The 22,492-nt window shown below is 31.8% G+C and overlaps 1 protein-coding gene across 2 annotated transcripts; it reads right to left on the bottom strand.

Annotated features, from left to right (window-relative positions):
• Nucleotides 1-11,942: 11,942 nt before the first annotated feature.
• LOC127096786 (arginase 2, chloroplastic/mitochondrial) lies at nucleotides 11,943-15,651 on the bottom strand. Of its 2 annotated transcripts, none has more exons than XM_051035331.1 (8): nucleotides 15,574-15,651; nucleotides 14,622-14,729; nucleotides 14,132-14,266; nucleotides 13,455-13,617; nucleotides 13,187-13,320; nucleotides 12,881-13,090; nucleotides 12,574-12,684; nucleotides 11,943-12,386 (listed from the first exon to the last, which is right to left on the bottom strand). In XM_051035331.1, exons 2-8 carry the CDS (start codon nucleotides 14,724-14,726, stop codon nucleotides 12,120-12,122), a joined length of 1,125 nt encoding a protein of 374 aa, XP_050891288.1. In that variant the 5' UTR covers nucleotides 14,727-14,729; nucleotides 15,574-15,651; the 3' UTR covers nucleotides 11,943-12,119. The 2 variants fall into 2 exon arrangements, with proteins under 2 accessions (XP_050891288.1, XP_050891287.1); XM_051035330.1 differs by having other exon boundaries at nucleotides 13,455-13,613; nucleotides 14,128-14,266; nucleotides 15,574-15,649.
• Nucleotides 15,652-22,492: the final 6,841 nt, after the last annotated feature.

The following is a 22,492-nucleotide window of genomic DNA, read 5'->3' as shown; positions in this document are numbered from 1 at the left end:
TACTGCTAGGACGTTGAACACATTGCCCACTTTCCTTTGACATAGCTGGTGTCCTCTTTTGTAAGTCCATGTTCAGATGGAAATCCTTAACCCCTAGTTATCCGAACTACGGCAACTCTGATTCTCATGTTCAGATGAGATACGTAGGCACGAGACGCGATGTCTTGCCGAGTTTGACTGACGACTAACAACTAGTCCTTGCTTGCTTTCGCCCTTGATACGATTCTTTTCTCTTTCCCTCGTTGCGATTGAGACCTTCCCTTTCTCTTGCCCTAGTTGCAATCGAGACCCGTGTTCCCGTAGTTAGCTGAACTACGTTTTGCTCTGATTCTCATTCCAGATGAGATACGTAGGCATAAGACACGATGTCTTATCGAGCACACTTCTCTTTCTCCCTAGTTAGCCGAGCTACGAAGACTCTGATTCTCATACTCAGGTGAGATACGTAGGCAGTGGATGCGACATCCTTGCGAGTCATTTTCTTTTGACTTTCTTTTAGCAGATAGTACCTTAGATATACCTACACCCTTTAGACTAGAACAACAAGAGTGGATACCGTAGAGTACTACGGATGCGTAGGGGTGCTAATACCTTCCCTTCGCATAATCGACTCCCGAACCCTAGATTTGGTTGCGAGACCTTGTCTTTTCCTCTCTTCAGGTTTTCTTCGATCGTTTCCTTTTCCTCCTTTGAGATAAATAACGAATGGTGGCGGCTCTTCTGTTTTTTTTTCCCGCCGATTGTTTTTCGCATTGTGACACCTTGTAACTTGTAATGTAACTTGGTAAGATCTTCATGATACTGGTAGACTTTATTGCATATTAATCAAAGTATAATACATAAAATAGATAAATATATACATAAAAAAAGAAATATGTACATACAAAATTAGTATAACACAACTTCATTCACGATACAAATTTGTATTCTATGCAGTTGAAAATCTGCATACGAGCAGCGGCGTTAAGTTTTAGCGAAATTAAAGTTGATCATTTGTTTGGTGGATAGGACTAATATTTGATGTTTGAGTTTGAATACTATGTGGAGGGAAAACAAGTCCATGTACGTTGTAAAATCCAATATGGATATGGATCAATGAAATGACTTAAATGTTTGTTTTTTTATCTCTATTATTCAGAAGAAAAAACAAAAAAACCATATTTATCTATATTATTGAGAAGAAAAAACATAAAAACCATATTTATCTATATTATTGAGAAGAAAAAACAAAGAAAACATATTGATAGAAACCATATTTAGTTGGTGTTTTTAATCTTGGGACATTTTACTCTATTATCTATTAATAGCTTTATATATGTACTCTTATTGAGAGATTTTAGAATATCATATTGGTGAAAAATGTCTTTATTTTTGTTAGCTAATTTTATTTGTTTTTTATTTCTAAGTTTTATATAGTTTTGTTAGTGTTATAATTTTTGCTTCCTAACACATATCCATAACAAAAATCATAAAAATGGCAAGAATTTATGTTATTTTAAGGAGGTTCGTGTTAGAAAATCCGGGTATGATAATCCTGGATAACTTCGAAGAATCGTGTTCGTACACTTTCCGAACAAAGTATTTCGACCCTATTCTTGCATGGGTTCACGAAATCTCTGTGGGGATAATTCTTGAAGAACAATTTGTTTCTGGCAAAGAGAAATGTTCAGGAATGTAGAGAGAAAGTTTGGTTTCGTTATCTTTTCTAAACTGAGGCCAAATGACTCCTTATATAGGAGATCAATAATAGAAACCGAAAAGACGCAACTGTTCAGAAACGGTTACGTCGGTTGGGAAAGGATTCGAAATTCAAAAGAAAATTTCGAACGTTGGAACCCCGTTTCAATTATTCGCATTCAATTATACGTTGACTCGACGAGCGTGCACTCCACACTACCCCTAACTCATTTCCAAGCTTTAACGCATAATTACATCGGCCTATAGTAAATCACATTACTACTAAAATACATTGATGATACTAAAATCACCAACAAATCCCCCCCATTTTAGTGTAATCCTTGATTTACTCAGTATATACAATAATATATACAAGGGTATAACACACAGGTATAACGATCAAACAAATGCATAAATGAAAATGTCTTGCGATTGAATTTTCATCTTAGTACAAATACACATTCCAAATACTCGAAAATCGGGGTGTCATAGCGATTGAACCCGTCAATCCATTTGAGTGTCTGAAGATATAGTACACATATGTTTCTTACAATACTCTACTATTCATACTTGACACTTTACAAGCCATGTGTCCTTATCCATTAATAAGCATATAGGAAGCCAAGTCCAAGCTTCTTGAAGCGGCAAAACTTCATGCTCACATAGGTGATTCTTTTAATCTTGCACCTGCATTTGCAATTTTCCAAAAGAACCATTAAGAAGATATAATTCAACCTAGCCATCACTTGCAGGTCTGAGCACATACCTTGGGAAGATAAACACAATTGCTCCAATCTCTAACTATGATCTTTCCACATTGAATTCTGCTTCTAATGTTGTATTAGAAGGGAATTGGGTATACCATAGCTAATAGATTTAAATGGACTTTAATCCCATCCCAATTACCGACTTCTTCACTAAGTCTCTAGCTAACCCCTACGTCAAGTGGTCAGCTAAGTTTTGTTGCGACCGAACAAACTCAATAGATATCACCCCATTCATGATTAATTCCCTAATCATACTATGTCTAACACCCAAATGTCTAGACTTTCCATTGTATATTTGACTATAAGCTTTAGCCAATGTGGCAGTACTATCACAACGGATAGAAATTGGTGATATCGGTTTAGGCCATATCGGAATCTCATATACCAAATTCCTTAGCCATTCCGCTTCCTTACCAGCAGCAGCTAATGCTACAAACTCAGATTCCATTGTGGAACCAGTTATACATGTTTGCTTCTTGGAAGCCCATGAGATGGCACCTCCCCCAAGCAAGAACACCCATCCACTTGTAGAGGATGAATCTTCAACATTATTTATCCAACTAGCATCCGAATAACCCTCTAACACCGAAGGAAATCCCATATATGACAATCCATAATTCATTGTACCCTTCAAGTACTTGAATACCCTAGTTATCGCATGCCAATGATGTCTACTAGGATTACTAGTAAATCTGCTCAACTTTCCAACCGCATAAGCAATATCCGGTCTAGTGCTAATCATAGCATACATCAAAGAGCCTATAGCTTTTGAATATTCGAGTTGATCCACAGGTTTACCTGTATTTGGCATAAGCTTTTCTCCCGGATCCATGGGAGTACTTACTGGAGAACAACTTTCATAATTGAACTTCTTGAGTATTTTCTCAATGTAATGAGATTGCGTAATTACAATCCCCTTATTCTCCCGTTTAATCTTAATACCAAGAATAACGTCCGCTTCTCCCATATCCTTCATGAAGAACTTTGATGACAAGAAATTCTTCGTTTTATCAACTTGATTTTGGTCGGTGCCAAAGATCAACATGTCATCAACATATAAACAAATGAAAACTCCTTTACCGGAAGTATCAAATTTGCTATATACACATTTGTCAGCTTGGTTTAGAATGAAACCATTAGACAAAACAACCTCATCAAACTTTTGATGCCACTGCTTCGGAGCTTGTTTCAGCCCATACAACGACTTAACTAGCTTACACACTTTATACTCATTACCAGGCATTACAAATCCTTCAGGTTGCTTCATATACACTTTTTCCTTCAAATCACCATTCAGAAATGCTGTTTTGACATCCATTTGATGAATCACTAGATTATGAATAACCGCCAAGGCAATCAACAATCTAATAGTAGTGATACGGGCAACAGGAGCATAGGTATCGAAATAATCAATCCCTTTCTTTCGTCTGAAGCCTTGGATAACTAATCTAGCTTTAAACTTGTCAATTGTACCATCGACTTTCATCTTCTTTTTGAAGATCCATTTGCAACCCAATGGTTTGCAACCTGGTGGTAAATCAGATAATACCTAAGTATTATTTTCCATGATAGAACCAATCTCTTCGTCAATTGCTTCTTTCCAAAAAGCATAATCTCGAGATTTCACAACTTCATCATACGTTATTGGATCCTCCTCTATACTATAGCAATAATAGTATTGAGTGTCAATCTAATCCTTTGATCCCTCAACTAAATATAGTTGAAAATCAGATCCATAAGATCTAGATTTTCTAGCTCTTTTGCTCCTACGGGGTTCAAGTGTCTCACTTGGCACATCATTTGAATGATCATCCCTTAGAGATTCATCTGAATTAGGTATAGAGTCCTTTGGTCTAGGTATAGAAGAGAAACAATTCTCATCAAATATGGCATCTCTCGATTCTATAATCGTGTTAATAGAAATCGAGTCATTAGGTTCTATAACATAAAACCTATAGGCCTTGGAGTGCTCAGCATATCCAATAAAGATGCAAGCTACACCCTTTTCACCCAAAGTTTTCCTTTTTGGGTCTGGGAGTCTAACCACGGCCCTACAACCCCAAACACGTAGAAATGTTAAGTTGGGTCGTTTCTTATACCAAAGTTCATATGGGGTAGTCTTGTTCCTTTTATTAGGAACCCTATTTAACAAATAGCAAGCCGTTAACATAGCTTCTCCCCAAAACCCTTCACTCAAACCAGAGTAAGATAACATGGCATTCACCATTTCCTTAAGCACTCTATTTTTCCTTTCAGCCACACCATTTTGTTGAGGTGTATAAGGTGTCGTAGTCTCATGAATGATTCCTACGGATTGGAAAAATACAGGATCATAATATTCACCACCTCTATCTGTACGTAATGTTTTAATCAACACATTCTGTTGCACTTCAACTTCAGTTTTATAAATTTTGAATTTATCTAAGGATTCGTCCTTAGTGTGCAGCAAATAAACATAGCAGAATCTAGATGCATCATCTATGAAAGTGACAAAATATTTTTTATGTCCTAATGATGGAGTAGCATGCAAATCACATAAATCACTATGTATCAACTCAAGAAGGACAGATTTCCTTGTTATACTTTTAAAAGGTTGCCTAGTGATCTTTGTTAACAAGCAAGTTTTACAATTTTCTACATTTTAATCAAAAACAGGAATTAAATCATCTTTAGACATTTCATGCATTCTTTTATAATGTACGTGTCCTAGACGAGCATGCCATAACGATGAATTAATAACATTCGAAGAGGACATAAATACAGAACCAGAATCATTAGGAACTCCATTCAAATTCATCATAAACATACCATTATTATAATATCCAAATCCTACAAACACACCAGACTTCGATAAAACATATTTATCGGATTCACACACTTGCTTGTATCCAAGCTTATTTAATACAGGACCAGAAATTAAATTCTTACGTAGTTTAGGAACATACAAAACATTAAACAAAGTAATAGTCTTTCCAGAACTGAATTCTAGCACCACGTTTCCTTTGCCTTCAACGGGAGCGAAGTGATCATCTCCCATGTAGAGGACAAAACCATCTTCCACTGGAACAAGAGTCTTGAACCAGAAACGATCCTTGCAAACATGTGTTGTAGCGCCAGAATCAATCCACCACGCGATAGCATCATCCTGCACATAGAATGCTTCAGAATTTAGTGAAACCGAATGTTTAATCAAACTATTCAAATCACGAATTGATTTCTGACCTTGGTTTTTGGATTGGTCCTTAAACCCCTTTCCTGAACCACTTGCATTCGCGTTATCATGCTTTTTGCCGGAACGACAATCCTTCTTGAAGTGGCCTATTTTGCCACACTTCCAACATTCTAGTTTCGGTTTCTTGTTAGCACCAAAACTGCCCTTATTGTTCTTGAAAGCACGCTTCTTTCCTTTGTTTTTGTTGTTACCGTTCTTACCACCCTCTTCGACCATATTAACCGAGGGTCCATCAATTTCTTTGCCTTTTCCTTTGTCATCCTCCTGCGCTCTTAGAGATTCTTCTATGCGCAAGTGACTTCCAAGTTGGATCAAAGACAGTTCGTCTTTTCCATGCTTCAGATTGTGTTTGAAATCCTTCCACGAAGGAGGCAACTTGTCTATGATGCTTGAGACAGATATTGTTTCATCCATCTTCAATCCGTGTTGTGTGAACTGTCCAAGGATTCGGAGGAGTTCATTGAATTGTTCCATGACAGACCTCGATTCAACCATTTTGTAATTGTTGAAATCGGTTACCAGGAACTTTTTACTGGATGAGTCCTCTGCCATGTACTTGGATTCGAGACAATCCCACAATTCCTTTGCAGATTCTATGTTTTTATAAATATCAAATAAGGGATCAGACATACCGTTAAGAATGTGCCCTCTGCATATGTAGTCGTCGTTCTCCCATTTTGATCTGCGTCTCAGATTTTCAACCGTGTCTTCCTCCAGAAGTTCTGGAATCGGTGTAGACAGGACGTGCACCACCTTCAACGTTGTCAATATGAAATGCATCTTCTTCTGCCAACGCCTGAAGTCTTGTCCTTGAAACTTGTCCAATTTTCCGAAGTTTGTAGTCATCTCCTTGACGGTGCTTCCTCCAGCCATGATTATCAGAAAATTCTTTGTTCGTTTGTTAGAAAATTCGGGTATGATAATCCAGGATAACTTCGAAGAATCGTGTTCGTACACTTTCCGAACAAAGTATTTCGACCCTATTCTTGCTTGGGTTCACGAAATCTCTGTGGGGATAATTCTTGAAGAACAATTTGTTTCTGGCAAAGAGAAATGTTCAGGAATGTAGAGAGAAAGTTTGGTTTCGTTATCTTTTCTAAACTGAGGCCAAATGACTCCTTATATAGGAGATCAATAACAGAAACCGAAAAGACGCAACTGTTCAGAAACGGTTACGTCGGTTGGGAAAGGATTCCAAATTCAAAAGAAAATTTCGAACGTTGGAACCCCGTTTCAATTATTCGCATTCAATTATACGTTGGCTCGACGAGCGTGCACTCCGCACTACCCCTAACTCATTTCCAAGTTTTAACGCATAATTGCATCGGCCTATAGTAAATCACATTACTACTAAAATACATTGATGATACTAGAATCACCAACAGTTCGTAAATTCCGTAATCTACACATTTTTTATAGCAAAACATGATGTTGATTTTAAGTGATATGGTATGCCACATCAACATATTTGTCATTCTCTTACTGCCATATGTACGCTCATTCACCAAAAATCTTCCACGTGGCATGCCACAATAGCTTTTGTTAACGGACGTTGATGGGAGGGACTAAAATTATGGACAAAATATGTTAGAAGGACCGTTCTTTGAAGAAAAATTATTGAGGGAATAAAAGTGAAATTTGGGATGTTTAGAGAGACTTCAAACATATTTAACCCTAACTTTTACCTATAATTTAATTAACAAAGAGTAAAAAAGACAACAAAGATATGTATATGAATGACAAAACATATTCTCTGATCTATTTTGTTTTGATAAAGAGTTGTAAAGGGAGATTGGAGAAATTGTTGTTGGTGAAGGTCCTTTATTCGGGAACCTTTAATGGAAGGGGACTTATTTACTTATTAGAGTTGTGGGATTGGGGTTGTACTCGGCAGTAAAGGTTCCCTTATACGCTTTTGTGGCTTTTAGGGCCTAATATTGGGTGTTACAAGATCATAAATTGAGAGATATTTTGATATATGGTATGGACCTTGATTTCAGCAAAACTTTGGATGGTTTAGTGCTAGCATTTTAAATTTTGACCTTAGAAGTTTTACTAGCAAGAACACCATCCCTCCCAAAGCATAACATGTTTGGGACAGTTCCCATTTTAATAAAAGTTTTTAGGACATGGATGTAAAGTTTGACATGACCACTAGACAAAAAGTTAATTTTGGTTGTTTGCAAGCAGTACATACTCAAAATTTTCTCCTCGTTATCTCTATTAATGGTTTAGGTCGTCATACGTCACAAGTAGAATACCATTCCATCCTCAAATACCGTCATATAATTCCCTTATTTCCTGTTGATTAGGTTTTCCCTATTTATCATAAGACGTGCTTGAACACATTTAGGGAACATGTGATTCGTTGTAAAGATTTTTAAATAAATTTTCTTACTTTAAATTAAATATTTTTTTAGCTTATTTTAAAAAAGAAATTAATAATAATGATAAATGCAATAAAAATAAAATTAATGCCATTTATCTTTCTTTTAGAAATTTGGCTCAATTGATGGTCAAAATGAACAAAATTTTCAATTTTAATAATTTATTTCAAGTCTTTTACTAAATGATGCTTACATCAACCGAAATACTAATACTTAGAATGAAAAGACAATAAATGATTTTTATCATCTAAAATGTTGATAATTAGATTGATAAGAAAGTAAATGATCGCCAGAAACCGAAATGTTGATACTTAGATCGACAAGAATGCAAACTTTTTATGCCAATGAGTATTGGACTTTGAGGGGTGTTGATGAATATTGGGATTTGAGGGGTGTTGATGAAAATTAGACTTTGTATACCAATGGAAATTGGGCTTTGGGTGTGAGTCAATGTCGGACATGGTTCGTGTTATGCATGATGATAATAGATGATTGATGTAGCGTGACACAAGGAGATATGATATGGATAGCGTGCATGATAAAAATGCAAGTGTGCATGTTTTTTTATGCTTGATTAAGGCATGGAATATGTTAGTTTCTTTATTCAATTACATTTAGGATCTCTAACACTATATGGATGATCATAAAGACCTTTTCATGCCCTAAGTTTGATGTGCTACTTGTATGTTTAGCACTGATTTTTTTAAGGTAGTGGACTTTTGTATTATGGCTTGCTGATTTTGATGATCTTGGATTATTTATGTTTTGTGATCTCAACATATCATCGAAAGTCATTGATCTTTCCCAAACTTTATTATATATCAAAGTATTTATACTTTCCAATGCTTTTCTTATTTAAATGTGTATATGCTTATTAAAATTAAATGATATTTTGCAACGAGTTTTAACAAATACGACACAAAATGATATTGTATTATTTGAGAAAAAATGAAATGCATACATAGAATGGCAACACATGAAGGTGTAACTCCATATAGAGAATTCATTGATACAACGAAACTAGACATAAAATGATAATATGGGGAAATTTTCAGGCTTCCATAAGAGAACAATAAATGTTATTCACTCACATAACTCTAAATCCACAATACTTTTCTTGTGATGATAATGGATGAATTGATCCTTCCTATCTTCATCTTTTGAATTTCGAGCAAGCTTGTATGTTGTTGTAACTTTGCTTTCTTAAAAGTTCTTAAGTTTTTCTTAAATCTCCTTTTCAGATTTTCAACTTAGCGGAGTTTTTTATTTTAAATATCCTTAATTTTTTTCTAGACCATTCTTTCAAGTTTCTAACTCACCAGGATGCCCTATTTTTTCCTAATTCGTCTTTTTCAGATATTCAACTTAGCTGACTCCCTTTTTTATTTACCTATTTTTAGGCATAATACTTTTTGACTGTATTAAATTTTATTGGGAGTGAAAACTCTTGTTCATCCATCGTTGTGAGAATCAAAGCTCTACCAAAGACGACATTTTTCATAACATATGGTCCTTTGTAGTTCGGGGTTCACTTCCTGTAAAAATACTTTCAAATGGGAAATATCTTTTTTACCACTAGGTCACCTTCTTTGAACTCTCAATAACGAAACTTTTTGTCAAATGCCTTTTTTATCCTTCTCTGAGACAATTGACCATGACATAAAATCTACCATTCTATTTTCTTTGGTGATGCTTAGTTGGTGAAATCTTGCTTGAACCCATTATGCTTCCTCTGACTTAGTCTTCATCAAAACTCTCATTGAAGGACTTTTGACTTTGATGAGAAGTACTACTTTCATTCCGTACACCAATGAAAAAAGGTGTTGCCCCTATGGATGTAAGACTAGATGTTCGGTAATCGTGCAATGCAAAGGGAGGCATTTCATGTCAATTATTATAGGTTGTTAAGCCATATATCATCTGGGACTTCACCAAACACCGATTCACATTGGGTGTTGTCATCATTAAAACCACGAAGGTCATTTGAAGGTTGTAGACAATTGTACCTACAAGTACATAGATCAACATAGTTGTTGTTTCATATACAACATATAAGCCAATAACTTGATCATATACAATAATTCAAGCTTGCATCACATCTCCATCGTGGTCTTATGTACGGGGCTTAATACTTTATCTACGAGGCACAATATAATGATACTTTTGGATTTATCCACCATCTCGGTCTTCTCTTCTAAACTTTCAAATACACCTACACATTTTTATTGAATTAAGAATTGCTTGCATTGTCACTTTTCAAAATCTAAAACTGTTGTCTCCAGAAAACTTATATATATATATATATATATATATATATATATATATATATATATATATATATATATATATATATATATATATATATATATATATATATATATATATATATATATATATATATATATATATATATACACCATTTAGAAACCATAATGTTCACTTGTAAACTTAACCTTTTTACCCCCACATTGAGTTGTCACTTGCTGTGAAATTGAAAGGTTCAAATACATCAATAACTTTGATGTGTGGGAAAAAATAAAGTGACAAACAAAATAGTTTTCCTCTAGCAAATTAACATGTCAAAAAATGTAAGTAAAACAACAAAAAGAAGAAGAAAATAAAAGATGAGTACACATAAATTGTGTTTACTCGATTCGATCAAAGCGATTTACCTTGGGAGTGAGAGAAACTTTTCGATCAACTATACATTGTTATAAACGATTGCAAGATAAGTTGTAAGAAAATATCTTTCCATATTCATAAAAACATCTCTCATTTTATACCCAATTGGTTTCCAATCTCTCTTCCTCCCATTATAAATATTTCAAATCAAATGTGTTTATAAGTGTTTCTCTTACCCTCAGAGATCTTCCAATTCTTAAAACGATAAATCATAAAAATTTCTCATTTTGTTTCTCAAAATTTCTCTCTCTAAAAAACTCTCCAATAATACTCGTCCCCAAAAACATTTAAAAAAATGCCTTTTATCATCAAGTAAAACAAACTATATTTTTGCAAAATAAACTCATATCGCATAATATAACACTTCCAAACTCAGCGTGTTCTAACAAACCATTTTCTTGAAATTTTGATAACAAACCATTTTTTTGAAATTTTGAAGTTAACAATTCAATAAAAACACTACCTCTGTTTTTTTTAAACATATGATCTTTCAAAAACAATTATCTCTTTTGTATATGAATATTTTTAAACTTTTAACTATATTTGTTATTTCTTTACAATAATACCTCTACGTTTATATATCTTTCTTACTATAAATAAGAGTTAAATAAATATATTTATGGTATATCTAAATATCTCGAATTTCATTTTTAATCTTTCAAAATATCTCTTTTAAAGAATGATCATCTTAAAAATTTTCATCCATATTTTTTGTCTCTAATATTAAAATTGTCGATAATTCAATCGTTAAGTATTAAGCCATCACTAAAATCATTGTTAATTCAGTCGCGAAGTCGTAAAAATCGTCGTTAAGTTGCAGGAGGGATCAAATGATGCAAATTTTTTGAAGGAGCATTCTTTAAAAAAAATATTTTAAAAAAATAAAAATAAAATTTAAAATATTTAAGAGGAACACAAATATATTTAACTTAAATAATAAAATTATTTAAAAAATTCAATTAATAAATATAATAATACAACTAAGTTTTTCTATAAGTATAATTTTCTCAAACTGACTATACTTAAAAACAAAGATATTAACAAAGTGTGAAATATCAAGCAAATACAAGATCTGCAAAAGCATGTGCAAGTATGATTTTTTTTTACTTATTTATGCTAAAGTATCAATTTATATCTTGTGGTTTTTGTCTTAATGTAAAGCATGTTGTCATTCATTAATTAACACAAAACATTGACAGACATTATCTTTATTTAACCATAAACTCAAAACAAGCAAATTAAAAACAAAGGCACACACATTAATGTGCATTGACTTAGACTATAGATAAAGCCTAAAGCACATGTACACATTAACTCTTTTATTAATATTTCAAATAAAACTTAGTAAAAAGAATAAATGAAGCAGTTGATTCATCATTTGGATATCTTTGCAGCCAATTCTCTGACCAACTTAGCAGTAACAAGTGCAGTCATGTTATTGATAGCATCATGTTGTGGATTGTACTCAACAACATCTCCACCAACAATATTACCTTTGAGATTGTGAAGAATGTTTAGAACATCTCTTAAGGAAAGGCCTCCAGATTCAATGTGAGACACTCCATGAGCATAGGCTGGATCAAGAGAATTCACATTTATTGATACATATACACCTTTCACACCTTCACTTGTACCAAGTGCCTGCACATATAAAATTTTCAAAGTTTAATCTCTAACGATAATATTTATTTATATTTATATATTAATATAAAAGTTATTGATATTTATGAATCAATAACTTTTATAAAATAAAGTTAAATTTTTTAATATATTAAGCATTATAAAAATCGATCATAACAAAAAATAAATAGAGAGAAGAGAAAGAGACCAAATTCTCTAAATAATCACGTTCTTTTGCAAAATTTCTCATTTCATGTATCTCTATTCCGTATTTTTCGCCGTGTTGTCTTGCTTGAGCTGTTATTGATCGTATACCGACCTATAATAAATTAATAAATTAGTTAGAAGAATGAAAAAATACATATATGAAATATAATTTACAATTTGTAATCATAACTTATGGTTATTGTGGGTGTTGTAAGGCGCATTTCATCGGTTACAATGTGAATACTGATCTAAAAGTATTTGAACTATATGGTTAAGAAACTGTTAAAGTTAAGATTTGAAAAAAAGACCTGCACTAGTCGATTGACATGTTTACCCTCCACGATTTGAGCAAATTGTGAAGCATGTGAATAATAATTATCTTCAAAGTTTTCATAGAGATCAGGATGTGCATCGAAATGAAGAATATCAATCGGTCCTCCAAGTTTCTCAGAGATAGCTCTAACAACTGGATATGATATTGAGTGATCACCTCCCAAAATTAAGGGACGTAATGGAGTCTGCAAGAGTATTAATTAATGCAAAAAAAACACGAGCATATAATAAATTCATATAATTAATCCCATAAAAATAAAGAATATTATTAGTAAATATACATGATTCATCACTATCTTGACAGAGTCACTAATAAAATCCATTAATCTCGCTTCATTGACTCCTAAATTTTGCATGTCTTGGATTGGGACATCACCCACATCAGCAAACACACGTGGGTCAATTAAATTCTTTCCTGTAGAAAAAAAAATAGTGATCTAAGTTCAAACCTAAAAAAATTATTTACCAAACTTCTAAACCGAAACAACAATTTATATATATATATATATATATATATATATATATATATATATATATATATATATTTACCTTCTTCGGTTGTTGAGTATTTGCTTCCATCCCAAATGGCCTTCCTAATGCGAGGAGGAGCAAATATGACGCCTTCATGATATGATGCATTATGTCCCAAAGGTACTCCAAGAAGAGTTGGAGTTGCTATAGCACCACCGAGAAGACCTCTCGCAATTTCTCCCTAAATAAAATTAGCAAATTTTCTACTTTTATAATGCGTTGAAGTTTAGGGATGGAAAAATATTCTCTCCGACTCTCTCCGATACAAAATTTAATGACGAAATTGAAAAGTAATTTAATATTTTTTCTCTTTAAATATTAATATGATAATATTTTTATTAAATTAAATTAATTAATTAATGAAATTTAATATGGACTCTGCCCAAAAAATATATATATTTATAATATTTTCAATAAATTACATTAATCAATTGTAATGTGTTCTCATTTTTTATTACTATAATTTTAATTTTACTAAAAATGATACTGGTCTATCTTTTCACCATTTTTAAAAAATCCATATTAGATTAACATTTATAAGAACCTATATATTTAACATTACCATAAAAATACATAAAGTTGAAGATGCTATTTTAAAAATCATACATATAGTAATATTAATTAAATTGGAGAATGTATAGTTGATTTCATAATTTTGTAATGAGAAAAATAAGTGAGTTGAGGAAATAACTTGCCTTGAGCTTTGCTTTTTCGTTAAGATATGTAAGTGATGCATTTAGCACACTTTCTTGACCATCTTTTGTCAATTTAGTTACTGCTTCATGAACTTGGAAGAAATTTGAGCCTAATCCTGGTGTGCTTGAGATCATCTTCGGTAACAAATGAACATATAAAACATTAAGCATTTAATTTATACATAGAACTCAATATAACGTTCTTTTTGTAAGGTGAATTATTATATAAAATTTAAAATTTATAATAATTAATTTATGACTAAATAAAGTTTTATAAAATAATATCATTATATAATATTTATTGGTTTTATTTTAATTAAACTACAGTTAATCTGCACATACCTATAAAACTTGAGACATGGTAAAAATATTACTATAATAATTTATTTGTTCCAATTTTTCAAAAATCTATATTAAATTGACATAATTTATTTTTTGCTTCAATATATAAATTAACTAAAATAACAAAATATATAATGTTTATACTTACTTTACAGTTTTCTTTTCCATGAAGAAGTAAAGGTGAACGATCTATCAAACGAGTTGCTCTGTCTAGTGTCTGCTTAAAGCCTCTACGGGCTACAATTGACATCATTTTCTGCATCAAAACAGTTAACATTTTATACATGTTCTTAAAGATGAATAATTTGTATATACTCTCATGAAATTTGGAATATTTTGTTAAAATATATTTTTAACAAATAAAAAAAGTAACCCATAAGAAAACTAAATAAATAATTTAAAATTAAAAAAACAGATATATTATTCTGTTAAAATTTATTTTTGACTCTAAATTATATTAGACGACCTCTGATTTTAGTTCATCTAATACCAGATTCATGCATAAGAAATAAAATGAATAATACACATATTTTACAAAGAATAATTTCTAAATAAACAAAATTATAAAAACAAAATGAAATATATATATATATATATATATATATATATATATATATATATATATATATATATATATATATATATATATATATATATATATATATATATATATATATATTTGTCCACTGGTGGTTAGATTGGTGTGCTAATCGTATTTTGAAGAAAGGTATATTGATATATTTGTGACGTTATCCTGCAAATTTTGTGTCAATGATATGTTTGATTTTCTTAACTTTTATATTATATTAGGGTTGAGTATCCTCGTACTGTTATTATTATAGAATTCGCTTATAAAAATAAATAAATAAGAAATCTATAAATTCAAATGTTATTTGAAGTATATTTATAGACAATGACGTCTTGTTACTAAATATCAAAGAATGATATTACTACAGGGATAGAAACATTTAAAGATGAGTAACATAAAATGCATTAAACACAATACAATAATTAACCTCTTTAACCCTAAAATAACAAACTTGGTCAAGTAGTAAATTTAACCTTAAAAAAAAAAGAACAATAATCTTAGTACTACGTACCGATTTCTCTACTCTCTCAGTAGGATAGAACAGAAAAAGGCTATAACTTCAATCACCAATTTATGAAACTCTCTATGTAAAGCAAATGGAATAACCTAGCTATTTATAATGGGAGATCACTTACATTTCTAACGTACTCACATACCTTAATTTAATTAACAATTAGTTTTCTATTTAACAATTTGCATGTTTAGACCATGTCATGTATATTTTAACTTATTATTATTTAGATAATGTTTCGCATTTAACGCGTATAGATGGGAACACGGAATTCTCATTTATAGCTGTATATAATAATTTAATGTTAATGCCAGAGATTTTTAATTGTCACCCTATCTCACAACACATTCACATCACCTACTTCATATCATGTATTTCATCTCTCAAAATATTTAAAATATCGATCCGAATAAATTTTCGAATATACAAGTAGATCTATTGAATCAATTCTCTGATATACGTAAAATTAACAGATAAATTTTTTTTTAAGATAGAGGTTGAGGACATCAATTTTATCAATCTACGATTCATATAGTTTAATCTAACGTATTTATTTTATTATTTTTTACTCTTTTTTCGATCATATTTTGATGAGTCTGAGTCATTTTAAGAGGTCATTTTTCATTTTAAACTTTGATGCAAAAAATGCATTTTTAGAAGTTTATTTCATGTTAATTATTCAGTGCATTTTTTTTATATTTTATGTTCGATTTTTTATTTGTTTTTAATTATTTTATTTTTATTTTTAGCCAAAATAATTAATATAATTGATTAGAGTCGGATATTTAATTTAAACTTGTTTATTTTGTTTTAATTTAATTACTCAAACTTATTTTTATTATAAAAAAAATAAAAAAAGATTTAGAAACAATTAAAATTAAAACTAACAGCAAATAGGGAACATTTTGGCATACATCAATGATCCTCTCTCGATTTAAAAAAATGTTTTGCTATGGAATGAAAGAGAAGGCGTCACAAGAAAATGTATGAACTTTCTCACCACTAACCAATGACAAGTCACCTTTTTCAGAAGAAAAAATCTGATAAAAGAAAGGATTAGGAGGAAGACGTGACATCCTCACCAATCAATTGACAGCATATTTTTTTCTTTTCACTAACAAAATTAGTGGGATATATGAACGTTCGCACTTGAGTGTTGCTTGTATTTAATTTTAGAATATAATAAAAATATAAAATTATTTTATCAAGTTACACACATTTGTTTCTAAAATGTAATAAGAATGAAAAAACAGAAAGACAAAATTATTTTACCAAGTTTATTATTTTTAAAAGAAAAATATATATATTTTTTTGTATTTGGAGAATAAATATAGTTTTTTCATATATACAAATATTTAGATAAACCATATATTTTTCCGAAGATAAATATTAATTTTGTTGTGACATTTTTTTTAAAATATTTATGCAATCATTTAGTTTTATAAATATCAACTACTAACATAGTATTTATAATTATTATTTTAATTGTATAAATAAATATTCATAACATAAATAAATATATTTTTTCCGTGTTTGAATTCATACATTATTTTAACACACTTCTTGCAGCTCCTTCGACCACGAGCTTCTTCTTTCGTCGAACTCCTTCAACTTCCTTCCACTACACCAACCTCAATCTTTGATCTTCACATTCGTTCACACCCTACCACGATAACACCATTTATCCATCTTCTTCATAATAGACTATAACCTAAATACCCCTAGAAAATGACCCGCGAAATACACCTTTCCACTCTTCACCTAGGTTCCCTCCACCAGCGGTCAACAACACCTCCACCATGCCGACAAACCCATTGTGTCCATACTTCACCCTAATAAACCTCTCTTCCTCCTACCTCCTGTTGAATTGTAATTCCTTGTGTCGAAGCAGGTTGCTCGACAGAACAAGGAAGTGTCGAATCACCCAGTATGTTAAGTTGTGTTAGTGTGTCGAAGTGTCGAATCATGTTGCCTCACACTGGATTTCGACTTAGGCCTATTTTAGTAATATGTTAGCTATTTTGGGCTTTTATAGTTTTGGGCTTTGGCTTGAGGTTCAAGTTAACCAAAATCTATAAAAAGAGGGAGTAACCCTTATTTTTGTAAAGAGGTGAATAGAGTATTCATAACATTGTATTCACAGTATTTTGTAGTTGCAAAGTGAATAAGAAGTTTTCCACAGTTTGTAGGCAGAGAGAAACTCTGCAATTTTAATTCTTCTTCTCCTTCATCGTTCTTTACTTTCTTTCTTTCTCCATTGTTCTTTTATTTGATTGTCATTGTGTGGGTGATAACAATCTTGTTCATCAAGATTGATTGAAATTCTCCATAGATTTTGGTGGATTTCCAAAACCTCCAACACAACCAGCTCCTTATTTCTTCACCACTTCTGCCAACTCTCATTCCCGTCGTGTCACCACCTCTAACCTCCGACAGAGTCCACCTTAAACCACAAAAACAACAACCCTCATTGCACAACCTCACTAAATCTCTCTAAACATAATCTCACATGATCAAACGGAATCCCACTGAGATACATCATAAAACAACCGAAAAACACTAGAAAACATCAACAAACTGCAATTCACCAATACCATAACTTATCCTTGTGATTCAAACAACACCAACCTCATTCATTTTCGTGTTTTTTTAGCGAGATGACACTTCACTGCAGCAGAAACAACAACAACCAAACACCTCACGAATAACACGTATTTAGAACTGCACAAACGTGACATTTATCTTTCTCACTGCATCCTTCGACTCTTCCACACTATTATGTTGGCTTGTTGCAATTGCTTTTCTTCTTTCTTTTGTAAAATGTTTGAGTTTGTTGGACGCACTTGTATTGCATTGTTGCATGATGATGAACAATGTTCTTGTGGAACACGTATTGCTACTAGCATGGAAAAGTTTCATTTACTTTTTTTTTATCTTTATGCATTATTATTTTGGAGTATTATTGTTCTGATTTGTGTTTTTTTTAAGTTTTTACTTTTATTTTATATATGTTATTTTATTTAATGAGACATTTGATTTGTTTGCTTTGGGCTTAATTATGACATTTTGATTCAAGCCCATCTAACTTTTGTTATTAACACCCTATGTTGGTTTCATTTTAGTTTTTTTATGGTTGCGATTAGTGGCATTATTTTTATTTCGATTATGAGGATTATGAAAAATAATTTTGTAATACTAGTGTAATTATAATGCGTCTGATTTACTATTGCGTTGCAATTTCGGAACTTAAATCCAATTTTGCTTCCGAAAATCACTTGGAAGCATAGATTTTTTTTGGCCCGACTTCTTATAGAGTGATTCCTACATGAATCCAGTTTAAGTTAGCTTACCTTAGAGCTAAATTCATTACCTTGAGTTTCTGTTCATTTTTGTCGTTGTAAATATTGTATATAGTTTATCGAGTTGCTGGATTTTTTATTGCGTTGTAAATTAGACTTTATAGTATCATTTTTGCTCAGTTTTTTATAGAGTGATTCCTACATGAATCCATTTTAAGTTAGCTTAGAGTCAAATTCAGTACTCTGGATTTCAATTTATTTTTGGTCTCTTGGCTTTCTCTTGGGCCTTCTTACAATGAGATCCTTGTTGTTTACATTTACTTTTTTGATGGACTTGTATTCTAATCACTTTATTATATTCTCATTCGACAAAATGTATCCCCCTCCTTTAGTGTGTAATAGTTTTACTGTTTTCTTTTATTTGTCTCTTAGCTTAGATTTAATAAAAAATAACTTAAAAATAATAATTTTCAAAAGAACAAAAAAAAAGCTTGATCCAACATCGAACAATTTTTACAAATCAAACCATTTTCACTATCAACTTCAAATCATTTCTCAAACCATTTTCATAACTCAATTCATATCACAACACAAATAAATGTTTGTTTCAATGTCAAACTCTTTTCATAATCAAACTAAAAATGACTCATTCATATCTTGACAATTTCAAACAATAACGAAAGAAAAAGGCCACCGGGATGAAAGGTCCAGTCATAGTCCCGAGTATTAGATCCAAGTGGTAATCACATAGATGTCATAAATACTCGACTTTAACCAAAAATTCAAATGCGTATCATTTTTGCAATAAATGGAAAGAAAAAGACTACATGGGTGAAAGGTCAAATCATAGTCCCGAACACTAAGCCAAAGTAGTAATTTCTTTCAAGTCAAATGTTTTTCTTTCATTCAAAACACTCGTAAATATCCAAACTTTTTTACAAAAAAAAATGGAAAGAAAAAGAAAACTTAGGTGAAAGGTCCAGTCATAGTCCCGAATATTAGACCCAAGTAGTAATTGCTTGCAAGTCATGAATATTCATCTTCCAAAGCCTAAAATATACTCAAACAAATCAAACTTATCTTCCGCCCTTGCGCGACTTCAAAAACTGTTTTCATAAACGAGTATGTTTTATCCATATCGATAGGAAACAAACAAAGGCTTCATCCTCCAAGAGCGAACAACAAACAAAGGTTTAATCACATGAAATTTCTAAAGCAACACTCTTTAAAAAAAATCAACCAACACATAATTTTCTATGCATAACTACGTAGCTTTGAATTCCTCATTGTATTTGAGGATACGTAGGAGCGAGACCCGCAATCTCGTAAAGCACCCTAGTAAAACATTTTTGAGACCCCTTTTTCTTTTCCTTTTTGCATATTTATCATTTGAAGGAAACCATTAACATAATCTAACATTTAATCGCAATTTTAACTAAAAGGTTCCCGTTGAGTATAACGAACGCGAGGGGTGCTAATACCTTGCCCTTGCATAATCGACTTCGAACCCGAATTTGGTTGTGGCGACCATTTTATTTTTATCTCAAGGGTTTTATGGATAGTTTCCTTTTCCTTCTTTTAGGATTAAATAAATTTCAATGACGACTCTGCTCGAATCATTCTTCCTGCGAATGTGCAAACGCTTCGCAAGAGATCGCATTTTTCGAGATGCATCAGCTGGTAACTCTGTTGGAGATGTATATCTCCAAGATAGAGAGAATCAAGCCTAATTTATTTCGATTTGCGATATTTGTTATATTTGTTTATTTTTTTCTTCTATCTTTTGCCTTTGTGTATATCTATTGTTTCGCTTGTTATCCTTTGCCCATTGTTTGGGGTCCCATGGGTTGTTGATATGGATACTCCGATTGCTTTACACACTGTGGGAAATACTCTCTATTCGGGTCTAAAAGAAAAACATAAGATAGAATGAGGTTGAGTATTGCGGGTCCCTGAGATGTTTTTCTCGTAAGGGTTAGCACGAGAACCTCAACTAGAGTAGATTCTTTTTGAGAATATTATCGACAGACAAGTAATTTGCTGTAGGCTTCTATGTTTTCATTAGGATATGTGATGTTTGAGTTTGAGTACTATGTGGAGGGAAAACCAGTAGCATGATCCAAGTCCATGTGCCTTGTTATGTCCAATATAGATATGGATCAATGAAATGACTTAGATGTTTGTTTCTTTATCTATATTATTCAGAAGAAAAAACAAAGAAACCATATTGATAGGATAATGGAGTAATTTTAGAAAATTTAAATATTTAAGTTAGAGGTTGAATTTAATTTAGTGGGACTTTTATTATTTAGTTGGTCTTTTTAGTCTTTAGACCTTTTACTCTATTATCTATTACTAGCTCTATATATATACTCTCATTGAGAGATTTGAGAATATCAGATAGATGAAAAATGTCTTTATTTTTCTTAGCTAGTTTTATTTGTTTTTTATTTCTAAGCTTTCTCTAGTTTTGTTAGAGTTCTAGTTTTAACTTCATAACACATATCCATAATAATAATCATAGAAATGACAAGAATTTATGTTATTTAAGGATCTTTGTAAATCCCGAAATCTATCACATTTTTTTATAGCAAAGCATGAAATTGATCTTAAGTGACGCGGCATACCACATCAACATATTTGTCATTCTGTTATTGCCACATGTACACCCAGTCACCAAAAATCTTCCACGTGACATGCCACAATAGCTTCTATTAACGGACGTTAATATGAGGGACCAAAAGTGTGGACAAAAAAATATTGGAATGATCATTCTTTGAAGAAATTTTTTTGAGGTAATAAAAGTGAAATTTGAGATATTTAGAGGGACCTCAAACGTATTTAACCATAATCTTTATCTATAATTTAATTAACAAGGAGTAAAAAAGACAACAAAGATAAGTATATGAATGAGAAAACATATTCTCTGATCTATTTTGTTTTGATAAAGAGTTGCGAAAGACGATTGAAGAAATTGTTGTTGGTGAAGATCCTTTATTCAGAGACTTTCATTGGATGGTGACTTCTCTACTTATTAGAGTTAGGGGATTGAGGTTGTATTCGGCAGTAAAGGTTGCCTAATACGCTTTTGTAACTTCTAGGGCCCAATATTGGATGTTACAAAATCATATATTGAGAGATATTGAGATATATGGTATGGACCTTGATTTTGACGGAGATTTGGATTGTTTAGTGCTACCACTTTAGAATTTTGACATTATAAGTTTTACTAGCAAGAACACCATTCATCCCAAAGCACAACATGTTTGGGATAGTTTTCTTTTTAGTAAAAGTGTTTAGAACGTGGATGTAAAGTTTGACATGACCACAAGATCGAAAGCAATTTTTGGTTGTTTGCAAGTAGTACATACTCAAAAGTTTCTCCTTGTTATCTCTATTAATGGTCTAGGTCGTCAAATGTCCGAAGTAGAATATTGTTCCATCCTTAAATACCGTCTTATGATTCCCTTATTTCCTGTTGATGAGGTTTTCCCTATTTTTCACAAGACGTGCTTGAATATATTTAGAGAACACGTGACTCATTGCAAATATCTTAGTCAAAGGCTCATGCATAATAGTGTTGTTTCTTCTATGATAATTAATGTAATATTTAAGAGGCT

Source organism: Lathyrus oleraceus, chromosome 6 (assembly GCF_024323335.1).
Source record: "Lathyrus oleraceus cultivar Zhongwan6 chromosome 6, CAAS_Psat_ZW6_1.0, whole genome shotgun sequence".
Lineage (NCBI taxonomy): Eukaryota > Viridiplantae > Streptophyta > Magnoliopsida > Fabales > Fabaceae > Lathyrus > Lathyrus oleraceus.
Note: the sequence above shows the minus strand (reverse complement) of the source record. Positions and strands in the feature narration are given on the sequence as shown.

Coding starts and splice junctions, on each gene's coding strand:
- LOC127096786 (XM_051035331.1), bottom strand. CDS start 14,726: ATGATGTCAATTGTAGCCCGTAGAGGCTTTAAGCAGACACTAGACAGA. Junction 12,685..12,880: donor ATGTCAATCGACTAGTGCAG/GTCTTTTTTTCA, acceptor AATTTATTATAG/GTCGGTATACGATCAATAAC. Junction 12,387..12,573: donor GTGATTATTTAGAGAATTTG/GTCTCTTTCTCT, acceptor TTATATGTGCAG/GCACTTGGTACAAGTGAAGG.